At 34.9% G+C, this 12,500-nt stretch overlaps 1 protein-coding gene across 5 annotated transcripts in view; it reads left to right on the forward strand.

Moving 5' to 3' along the window:
* The window catches only part of LOC144965503 (glycerol-3-phosphate acyltransferase 1, mitochondrial-like), a 279,629-nt gene that overhangs the window by 114,940 nt on the left and 152,189 nt on the right, over positions 1-12,500 (forward strand). For all 5 annotated transcript variants that reach the window (XM_078900905.1, XM_078900903.1, XM_078900906.1 and 2 more), the window contains 2 exons: positions 3,621-3,703; positions 6,669-6,782. In XM_078900905.1, the coding sequence (XP_078757031.1) occupies positions 3,621-3,703; positions 6,669-6,782 (197 nt within the window). The remainder of the gene's footprint in view (positions 1-3,620; positions 3,704-6,668; positions 6,783-12,500) is intronic.

The raw sequence follows: 12,500 nt of genomic DNA on the forward strand, positions 1-12,500 counted from the left end.
ATAAAAAGTAAAAATAAAGCATGGTATTTGAATGAATAAATAAATAATAATTAATGTAGATCTAGCACCATGTACACATGCATAAATAAATAGATTTTAGAGCGAATATAGTATCCTTCAAATGTCATGTAGTAAAAATCATCCTAAAGTTTCGTATTGCTAATGGTAAAAATGAAGTAAAATATCTTGTCTTTTGGTTTTCATGTGTGTTAGTCTGTTACTCCTGTGGCTTTTTTTGATTTCGTTGTACAGAGGGTGGAACTCGTCTCTTTGAAATTTGTTAATCTTAACATTAGCAATATCTTTGTGAAAATCTTAAAAATTGTTCCATCCATCATTTCCTCCCATTCGATTAGCATGCTTTTTTATTCTATTTATTTTTATTACTTCAGATTTTTTACAATTTCCACCCCAGGCAGCTACACAGAAACAAAAAAGACTTACAATGCAAGATTTATAAAACAAAGATATAATTGCTTTGTCAACATTTATGGAGTACAGACTCCTCATCATGAATAATCTTGTCTTCATCTTATTAAGCACTTTGCGTGAATGATTTGTCCAGTCTAATTTTTCATTGACAAGTATACTTATAAGTATATTTATACTCCTTTACCCTCTCTACCTTTTCGTTTTTAATAATTATATTTACATGTATGTTACCATCTGTCCTAAAATCAAATATTATTTCTTTAGTTTTCTTTACATTAAGTTCTATATAGTTATTATCACACCATTAAACAAATCTTTTAATTTTGTTATAATAATTCAATACATCATCTCCGGTTGTTATCAAGGCCTGAATGGTGGTATCGTCGACATACTTAAAAATATTCACATTACTTGTGCCGCTTATGCAGTCATTTGTGTATATAACGAAAAGTGTTGGAGCAAGAACAGTTCCTTGGGGTGCTCCAGTGTTGAAGATAAGGGTAGCGGATTCACCTTTGTTGTTCTCTTCATCCGTGAGGGAAACGAATTGTGGTCAGTCTGTCAAGAATTCTAGTACCCAGAGTGCAATCGAGGGACTCACATCCATGGACAGTAGTTTAGGGATTAGTATGTGAGGCTGGATGGTATTGAATGCACTCGAAAAGTCTACGAATAGGGTTCTGACATACCCTTGTGGAGTGTCTAAGTGTTTGTAAATGTTATGAGAAAACTCTAATATAGCGTCGTCCACCCCATGCCCTGATTTGTAAGCAAACTGGTTTTTGTCTAGATGTTATTGTGTACTTTGTTGTAGAAATCTTTGTTGAATAATCCTTTCTAGACATTTCATAGGGATGGATGTCAGCGCTACAGGATGAAAGTCATTCATTTCTTTGGCTTTTTGAAGTTTTGGGACGGGAATTATTTTTGAAGTTTTCCAAATTCTTGGAATATGCCCGTTTCTTAGGGACTGATTAAAAATGTATGTAAAAATATAGGAGAGTTCATTTGCACATGATTTCAATAAATTTGATGAAATTCAATCAGGTCCGCTTGCTTTATCCACTTTAATATTTTTGAACAGTTTAATGACGCCTGACTGATGTCCTTTTGTTCCTCTGTTCCGTTATGTTTGAGTTGCTCAGTTAGGTTGTTAATCTCGTCTGTGAAATCGTGTTTTTCGAATCGAGCATAGAAGTTGTTAAGCTTATCGGCATATTATTTTTCTGTACTCTTTTCTAACTTAAATTTTGAGTTGTTATTAACAGTTCATATTGATATTGTTATTGTTGATATAGTTCCTAACACTTTTCATGTCAATAGCTTTCAGTTTCCTCTCAATATTTTCTTTGTATATTTGTTTCCTCTCTCGGATGGCTTTATTTAATTCTTTCCTCTTGGTCCCAGTCTTAAATGCATATTTTTTCTCATTTAACAACTCTTTTATCGATTTTGTCAGCCAAGATTTGTTATTTCTAAAACATTTTATTGTTTTTCTTTTCACGATGTTTTGTTCGCAAAAGGTTATATAGTTAGTTACGATGTCACAAAGTTCATCGAGGTCATTTGCTGATTCAATAAAAATATTCCAATTGGTGGAGTCGAAGCACTCCCTTGGTGCATTAGTTGCATCGCTGTCCCATATCTGAATTTGTTTTTGAACAACTGGGACAGATATCAATTTTGTTTTGTATTTAGGTATCATAAGAACCATATTGTGATCGGATTCACCAAGAGGGGCCAGTTGATGAGAAGAATACCCGTTTTGAATAATTATGCCCTTCTCGCCACGACATCATAAGATATCGTCGTCTAGGCATTCCACAAAGGAATATAGATAATTCATCAAACAAGATGTTTGATGTCAACAGGAATCACCCATGTTGTACAAATGTGCAAATTGGGGGTTAATAATCTTACATACATCATAACGTTGTAAAATTGAAATCATCACAGCTTATTTTGATATTATTTTAAAGTCTATCTGTAAAATTATATAAATTTGAAGTCCAATGTATCACAGATTGCTTACTATCCTGCTATATAAAAAATATACAAGAAGATCACAGTATATCCTGGTTAAATATAGAAAAACACAAGAGCGATGTGTAACACGTCCTCGCCGCATGAACAGCGCTGACAGTATCTGAAATCCTGTTTAAAATTTGGTAGTCTTTCCTCATTTCTTGGAAAAGGTCTGGAATTTTTTTTCTGCGGAAGTTGTGGGAACCCGGTCAAATGTAATAAGTACATACGATTCATAATTTTGTTGAGCAAAATAAGCTTTACAAAACAGCATTAAGATCTTGTAAATACAGTAAAAACTGGTTAAACCGAAATTCAAGGGACTCCGTATTCTATTTTGGTTGATACATATTTCGGTTTAGGCATACCTCAAAAGTTATGATTTTCCAGGGGTTATATTATTCCACTACTAGCATTCATCCCACTGTCACACACAATATATATCATTCAATTCTTCAAGTGTAGTGGTTGTAGGTGCCAAATAGAGCAATAATGTTATAACTCCGGAGTTACAACATTACTGTTCTCAATCAGCACATCACTTTCTCTCCATCAAGTAAGAATGGACTAGTGCTGCGGGGTGGGATTGGTTGGGAAGTGGAAGTGAGTGGGGGAGAAGAGATTCTACAGAGACTAATAAGAATAAGTCATTGTGGATTAGTGTGGGCAGGGGTGGTTGAAGGGGAAGGGGTTTGTGAAGTGGAGGGGGTTTCAGTGGCGGTGTGTATGGTTTGTTGAATGGATACAGGAGAGCACATTGGGTAACAGTTTTAACAGGAATGTTGTTCAATTATCACATGTTTTTCTTAGTTTATTTCTTTTTGGTTTAAAGATAGTTTGAGCATAGTGGCTTTGGTTTATCAATACTTGATGAACAGAAATAAATATGAAAAAATTTTGATTTCTTTTTTTTTCTTTCTTTTTTGTTTAGACAGTTTTGGGTTGTTCGGTTTTTATTGTATAACAAAGCTTTTTCTTAGAAAGATTTATAAATTGAATCTGAATAAGAAAAATATTGCTTTTAACCTAACTAATGTGACAATTTTCCTACAAGAGAGGGTTAAAGTGATAAAATTAATGGGTAATTTGCAAACTTTTTTTTTTTTTGTGCGTGTAACTCTTCCAAAAGTGTTGGTATATAACTCATTCTCTGTTTTATACAGGTGAAATATCAGATGCATATATTGTTCCAGCTTCATTTGGGTATGAAAGAGTTATGGATGGAGATTTTGCCAGGGAACAGATGGTAATTTATTATATTATTGCATCTCGTTGTGAAGAACATTTTTGATCGACATGTTTAAATATCATTAACAATATTTATAAAATAAATTGTTAATGTTTTGTGTTGATTTTTTAATTTTTTAAATTTAGAATCGTTTTATAACTTATTTTCTAAATAATAGATTTTATGGTGTTTAGCAAGTTGAAAATATGCAAAAAGCTGATCATAAGATTACAATACAATGATGACTGGTGAGTATGGCAAGAAAGATGGAAAGTTGCCAACTGTAGTTAGGATTCTTTCTGTCCCCATGTTCCCCCAACTGTAACTGGGTAGCTAAGTAGAGTCAGTTGAAAATGGTTTGCTATAGACCAGCGTCCTTTCCAAAGAGTAGCAATAATAATTAAAGATCTTTATTGTCCATTAATATGGCAATTTGTGATTTACAGTGCAACATGCATTCGACGAATACACGGGACAACCGGAAAAAGTTTGTCGAATCTGTGTTTTGACGAATACATACAACAACAACACAACTGTAAGACAAGAGACACAGACTGTGATGTAGCCTACTATACAAGTACTGGTGTTATGTGCTTAGTTAAAATATTCATAACATCCCCCGGGCTGATATAACGTTCTATCACACAAAACTATGTGTAACCTTAAACGTCTGATTGATACAATTTAGTGAGAACTACTCATACAAATGGCTGGCTAAGAACAAAAACAAAGAGCAGAATGATGTCGATTTCTTTCCTTCCATATGATCTCAATATTTGTGCATCCGGGTCTCGTAGATTCACGGTACCATTTTGTTGGCAAAATAATGAATATTATTCACTCCTGAGTTACAGGAGTTACAAAACACACACCACCATGCCATACAACACGGCATGCAGGATAACATGGTAGAATGTTTGGGAAGTGGTAAGGATGGAAGGGGAAAGATATTTGTCTACACACACGTACCCTTCGTAAAACATACATACATACATACATACATACATACATACATACATACATACATACATACATACATACATACATACATACATACATACATACATACATACATACATACACATACACACACATACATACATACATACATACATACATACATACATACATACATACATACATACATACATACATACATACAAATACATACATACATACATACATACATACATACATACATACATACATACATACATACATACATACATACATACATACATACATACATACATACATACACATACACATACACATACACACACACACACATACATACATACATACATACATACATACATACATACATACATACATACATACATACATACATACAAACATACATACATACATACATACATACATACATACATACATACATACATACATACATACATACATACATACATACATGGTCAGGTTTAGAAAAGGAAGGATTGCTTTCACGTAACAGAAGCTTTAATGTTGACATGAACTTTGTTCTGCAACATTGAATTAGAAAATGCCTTTTCATGTCAAATACAGACCATGCTGTCTTTAAGCATGTTTCAGGTTCAAGAACGTTATTTGTCTCATACTGAATTTTTGTTAAAGCTTTGTTACAAAACCGTATTTGATTCTGATTGTTGATTATTGTTATCCATTCCCTTTAATCAAACGAGTATCATAGCTGGGAGTATGAGAAAGAGAGGTGGAAAGAAGGCAAGTGAGGGGTAGAGAGACAGGCAGACGCATATTCACATAAACACACTCAGGCACACATACCCGTACACTCACAAACTTACTGACAACACATAGGGACATAAGAAACAAAGAAGGGAAAGTGTAAGTAAAACTTTTACATATAATTATGCCTCAACACTGGCTGCAATCAAAGCTCAATTACTGAAATATTTTCACCAAAACAAGAAGGATTCCCCTCCTCAACACTAACATTCTCCTATGACAAATTACTTCATGTTTTTCAAATTGAGTGTTTTTATTCCATTTTTAGCAGATGAATTATTATAATAAAAATAGAATTAAAGAAAAAAGAATAAACTGAACAAAACAAAAACAAAACCAATCAAACACCACAATGACGGGTAACAAAGGAGCAACATTGCATGGTGTTGTGCAATCATGACTAACAAACAAAGGGAAATGACTTGAAATTTAATTCATGGAAATCTTTGGATTGTGTCTACTTCGAATTCAAGCATGCTTCGGCATTAAGCACACCTAAGCCTCCTACCGATGAAGGTGACATAGATGTACTTAGACTAAGACATGTGTTTTTTTTTGCCAAATAGATTAAATGTAATGAGATGTGAAGCATGCAGCTATAGATTAAATAAATATCGTCATTCTATAATCCTTGGGCAGGGTCATTTGACCTCCCATCATGGGCGGAGAGGTCACTCATGGTAGGTCTTCTATCCCCCAATCTGTTTTCCTTTTCCACATTGCTCTTGTCGTTGTTCTTGATTGACGTTGCTCATTTTTTTCCCCTGATCCTGGCTTTGGTCCTTTTCTGAAGGGAGAGGTATAAATGTTCCTTTTATTTTGAGAAATGATAATTTTTTTAACCTTGTAAATAATTTATAATTGAGCATCTCTCCGTATTTTACTTTTTATACATTTGGCTGTGTTCTTCATAGCAGCATTCTCTAACTGTGCCTGGATGGGATTTTTAGGTAATGTCAAACAGGCACATTGATAGATTGCTGTTACCTGTTTGAACCAGTCCCCTTTGTCTTAACTTTTCTTTGGTGCTTTTAACTTTAGATCTACAACTTTTCCCTTATTATTTACCTTTTTACTGGTGCTGAAATGACCTATATGTGTTTCAAGTGCCGTAAAAAAGAATTCTTTAATGCAACAACCCAATAGATTTGACTATAAAGATGCTTTCACTTAATGGCTTACATCATTTATTAATCATTATGATTCACTGATGGTATTTTCCCTAATTTTGCTTCAACAGGGTTTGTCTAAAGTGAATGAATCTTTCTTTGGTGCAATTAATGCAATTCTTCGAGTGTTGTATGGCTTTTATGGCAGCATCAGGGTTGATTTTGCCCAGCCTTTTTCATTGAGGGTGAGTACAACAGACAGTTGATTTGTATATAATTTTACAGTTCACCATTTTGAATCACAGGCAATATGATTTCATTAGGATAGTCCAAGCTCAATATTGAAGAATTTGATTTAAATGGGCAGACTTATTATTTGCCTTTCACTTAATCAAATGACAACTGTGTAAAGGAATTATTCATTTTTTTTTATTCAGCAAAAAAAACAAACAAACAAAAAAGCATTTCAAGATGCAGGGTGACTTTGAAACACTTTTTATGTTACTTATAGTTATATAGCAATGACTATGAAATTTTTTGTTTTCTATTTTTGTAGGAAATACTACTCTTAAATCAAAGCCCTATCTCCACTGAGTAAAAATCTTTTTGAATTTTGGAAATCCATTAATATATAACAAAGTTATGCAGTTTCAAATGTGTCATTTATTTGGATGACTCACAAAGAGAAAAAAATACGGAAAATATGGAACACTTTTTCTGCGTTTTATTCTGGTTTGTGGCTGTATCTCGCTTAATACGTGGAATTAGATATTAAAACTTGGCAATTTTATGGCAAAATTATCAGAAAATATGATGAAGACATCAGAAAAGTTCTAACTTGTATAGTTTTAGAGCTGTATGGCTCGGGTCAACTATAATTTTGTTTTAAAATATACATAATATTGATCATTTGGAACTTCTCCGAAGTGTAATTTTGTGTCTACAACCCATACAAATGATACGAAAATGCCTGCTAAATTATTATCAATCAGTCCCGTGAGACCATGGCTTACGTTATTTCTAGTATTTATTAGAGAGAGAGAGAGAGAGAGAGAGAGAGAGAGAGAGAGAGAGAGAGAGAGAGAGAGAGAGAGAGAGTTAATCTATTATACCTATGACATAACAATGAAACAATGCCTTAATTTTAAAAAAGCGCGCGAGGATTTGTGTCGTCAGTCATCGCGAACAAGGTGCCAGATGGCCACGTGTGTGGCCAAATATATAATTTTGCTTCTTTATTACATTTTATTCATCTATTTTTGTCTCAGTGACATTTATCCTAGTCTATTCAATTTTCTGTTTGTTAAAATTTAGTTCATTTTAAGTGGGCCAGTCTTAATAGTGAAAGCCATATGATTTTCTATTTAGCCACTCTTGAAGTCGAATTTGGTCAGGTTAAAGTCTGGCCATCTGGCAGACTTGCCTCGCTCACGTCATTTTCGTCATTTTCGTGTCGCGCGATGGTGGACCAAAATGGCCGTCTCCATATTTTCACTCATTGAAATGCAAATTGGGTTGATGTTTTGTGAGAATACGGAAAAAGTACTAATCATAATCCAATGAAATTTTACAAACAAAAAGAAGAAATGTTCATGTATTACCTTATCAGCGACAAAACCTACACGCCCTGTAGTTTTAGAAATATTTTACTCCAAAGAGTAAAAATCTATTTTTAACGGTCTTCTGGTAATCGTACGAGTTTTGTCGCTTGACATAATCTAAAATGACCTCTTTTCTAACTGTGTGCCAACTTTCAGTCATATTCATCGATAAACAGCTTCGTAAATAATTTTTTAAAATGGCATGTACGGAACGGCTTCGTCCCATATTTTGTCGCGAAATTTGGGCACTTCGTGAGCAAAAAAGAGGCCCAAAGATTTGGGCGGGATAGTCATTGCTAAGTTATTGTACAGCCATACTATCATCCATCAGATTGAAATGTTATTGTTGCACTAATATAAATATATGGGCGTTTTTCAATTCTTTGTCAAATAAGGTTGTGGAATGATTTTTTTTTATGGCAAATTAAACATTTTAATTTCTCATTATTTTTTGAAGAGATAATTCTTGATAACATCAGAGGCAATACGGGAGAGATCATTAAAGACATAAATTGAGCAAATTGTTAAAACAAGATGGGACTGTCCAAATGGGCAAATATAGGATTTTGTAGGTCGTTAGAGGAGGCAGTTGATTGTAACAGGAATAAGTTGTATCGTTACAGGAGTGAGTTACTAAATAAAGATGGTCTATTTCACTTGGCACACATACTATTTGAGTTATGTTCACTGCTCAAAAGAATCACAAAAGTGAACTGTAAAGGTGCCCCAACATTTCTAAATCAATAATTAAAAAGACAGGAATTTTTTTTAAAGTTTACAATTGATTGTCAAAATTGTTATTAAATTAGATTGGGCCTGGTAGCCTTTGCTTTGAGTACAGAAGAGGTTTTTTTTTTTCTCACAAATGAGAGTCAACATGGACTGTTCATGCAGTAACTGTTGTAAATGTCAAAATTCACAAATTTTTTGATTATGAATTAAAGTCTGTTTATATTTCTTGTTCAGAGTTTAGAGAAAAGAGACAATTGTTATGCGACGAAAGAACATTTAATAATATAAGTACTCAAAATTAAAATTAATATCATTATGGAACATTATGAACAACAACGGCTGACGAAGCTCTTATTTATTTGTCAAATGATGCCAAAAGGTATTTTTATTGTCAGAACTCAACTACAGTAGAAACAAATATGCATAAGATAAATTTATAACCATGAATAGATAAAAACTTATCAAGATTTCTGACCAGATTTTATGAATCACTCTCTCTCTCTCTCTCTCTCTCTCTCATTCTCTCTCTCTCTCTCTCTCTCTCTCTCTCTCTCTGTGTCTCTCTCTCTCTCTCTCTCTGTGTCTCTCTCTCTCTTTCTTTCCACTCTTTCTGTTTCTTTCTTTCTTTCTCTCACTGGATGCCCACTTGTACTCATCATACCATCGACATTGAGAAAGTGGAATAGTCTCACATCTCCAATGAAAGAAAAATACTGTGGTCTGTGGAATCTTCAAAATTTTGAGTTACAGACTTAAAAGGAATAAGAAAAGTGTGTTAATCCAAATCCTTTCAAGAAGTATAATCATCCACATTTTGTGGGTCATTTATAGACATAGCACTTTTTGCAGGGTTTCCGCAACCTCCTTAAATTTAGGGACTCCTTGAAAATTCCTTGATCTTGATATTACTGCATCAGTCTCTTCGAAAACTCCTTGAATTTGTCGAGATTGTGTAAAAACATTGGCAGAGTACCTGTGTAAAAACATTGGCAGAGTACCTATGTCAAAATTTGTCAAGTCTTTAGATTGCGGCGAAGGACATATATACTATATCAACCCCTCATGTTGAGGTCGATGTTGTTTTGATTATATTTGTTTGGAAGACGACTGAGCCCATCTGCTAGTTTGTTTTCTGATCCGGGTCTATGTGACAATGTGAAGTTGTATCTATTCCAGGAAATAAGCATTCTTTGAAGACGAGGCAGTGCAGCAGTGATTGATTTGATGACAATCATTTGTAATGATTTATGATCAGTGATGATTTTGAAAAAAAAAACTCTGAATACAATGGTAAGACGTTCACGTTCGATGCATGCATAGTTTTGCTCCGTTGTTGTTAAACTTTTGCTAGCAAAAGCAATTGGTTTCAGTTGGTTGTTATCATCAGGTTGGAGTAAGGCTGCACCAATGCCACAAAGACTGGCGTCACAATGTAGTTCTACTGGTTTGGCAGGATCATAGTATTGAAGGAGAGAGTTTTCTGACACTTCACATTTTAGGTCTTCAAAAGCTTGTTTGTGGTGTCTTTCCCAAAGAAAAATATAATCTTGTTTCAAAAGATCTCTGAGGGTATCTGTTTTCTGACTGAAGTCAGGTATGAATTTAGATAGGTATGTTGTGAACCCAATAAAGTGCTGAAGTTCTGTTTTTGATGTTGGTCTTTGATTTTCAATGGATCTGGTTTAAACCCATTACTGGTATGAAAAATGATACCTCAGACTTTTTAATTTGACATTTGCTCAAATTTAATACAAGGCCTTCTTCATTTGCGATTTCCATGAATTTGATCAGGTTTTTATCATGCTCTTCTTCTGTCTTTCCATGGACAATGATATCGTCAGCTGTCCCTCATGCGTTTGGTATCTTTGTAGTATTCTGTCCATTTTCATTTGAAAAATATCTTAGCTTACTGATAAGCCAACAGGAAGGCGTTGAAAACAGTATCTTCCAAAAGGGGTTTGGAATGTGGTGAGAGGTTGGCTCTCAGGATGAAGTTTTACGGACCAGTATCCAGATTTAGCATCCAACTTTGAAAAGTACTTTGCACCGCGAACTCATGATTGAGTTCCTCCACAGTCGGAATTCTATGATGTGGTCTCAGAAGTGCTCTGTTTAGGTTTTTGGATCAAGGCAGGTTCTCAGACTGCCATCTTGTTTTGTTACATAGGTCAATGAGCTTACTCAACTCGACGTATCACGTTTTATTCACACATATTGTCAAGCTCCAGTTTGATTTTGTCTTTTAGAGCGATGGGGACTTTTCGAGGGGGGTCAATAGTTTGTGTTCAGTTTTGAGCTCGCCGATGCCGTCAAATTGCGACCTTTCAGGTCATGGATGTTTCTTATTGTAGTGTTTTTGTTTTTCGTAGTATGGAAGGGGCAGTGGAGGATGATGATTTTGAATTCTTCGCAGCTCGGGAGACCGAGTATCACTGGTCTAGCAACATCAACTATGTAGAATTGGGTGTTTATCCATTTTGATTGTTTGTGCTGGCAAGGTATGTTTGTGGTGCCGAAGCATTTGATTTCTGTTCCATTGTAAGCAGTGAGGTTTGTGTTTGAATGTTTTAATGTCCCTGCCACCGGTTTCCCTTTGTTGTCAATGTATTATGGATACATTTGTCTATAAATTCTGAGACGTAGTGTGTTTGCCTGTGCTCCTGTGTCTAATTTTAGTTGTAAATCATGGATACCTGGAATATCTGAAAGTTCAATTTGTAGTGTTGTCAATGCTCTGTTCCTACCGCGTTTCGTTTTGATTTCTGAAAATGAGAAGGAATGTAGCTGTGAATTCATGTCATCTTTTTCTGATTCTGCACCGTATTCATCTCTTTCTATTGCGTGCATATTGTTTTGCGGTTGTCTTCTGTAACTGCTTTGTTGTGGGTTAGTTTGTTGTTGATATTTAGTTGTTAGGCAAAATTTTGCCCAATGTCCAAGTTTTCCACAAGCGCCACATGTTGATTTGGCACCTGGGCATTGTCCCCTGTTGAAGGGGTGATCTCGGCCACAGTTTTTGCAAATGACCGTTGTGCTGGTTTGTTATAGATGGGTCATTGTGCTGATTTGTTATGTGGCAGATGGATAATATCTATGATTTCTGGGTCATGCTTGGATGCTCGATTGCTTTCAGTGCAGAAAGATGTTGTAGGGAAGCTTCAAGCAATCTTCCGAGTTGCAGAGCCTCATCTAAAGTATACGTTTGGGGTTTGGTGAGAAGTTCCTTTGGAAATCAGCGATAGGTGTTGCCGCTATTATTATCTCGATTAGTCTGTTTTGCAATTCATCGTTTGTAAATTTACATTTGCGATTTGCTTGGCTCTATTCACAAAATCATCTAACGATTCTTCACTTTGTTGTCTTACTGTAGACAGTTTTAGACGATTTATTCGAAAGTTATCAGCGGGATCGAGCTGCCTTGCAAATCTTTCCCAGATTATCTCTAGGTTTGACTTCTCTTGATCGGTAAGACTCCAGCTGTTGAATCTGATGAGACCTTCCTATCCTGATGCTAGGAGTATGGTTGCCACCTTTTCCTTGTTTTTGAGCTTGGAAATAAAAGAAGTAAAGTTCCATTCTCTGCTTAAATAGTCTGAAGGCATTGGGCACACCCCAGTCCATTGTTTGAAA

The sequence above is a fragment of the Berghia stephanieae genome, chromosome 2 (genome assembly GCF_034508935.2).
Source record: "Berghia stephanieae isolate SIO BIC M18660-M18661 chromosome 2, UCSD_Bste_1.3, whole genome shotgun sequence".
Classification (NCBI taxonomy): Eukaryota; Metazoa; Mollusca; class Gastropoda; order Nudibranchia; family Aeolidiidae; genus Berghia; species Berghia stephanieae.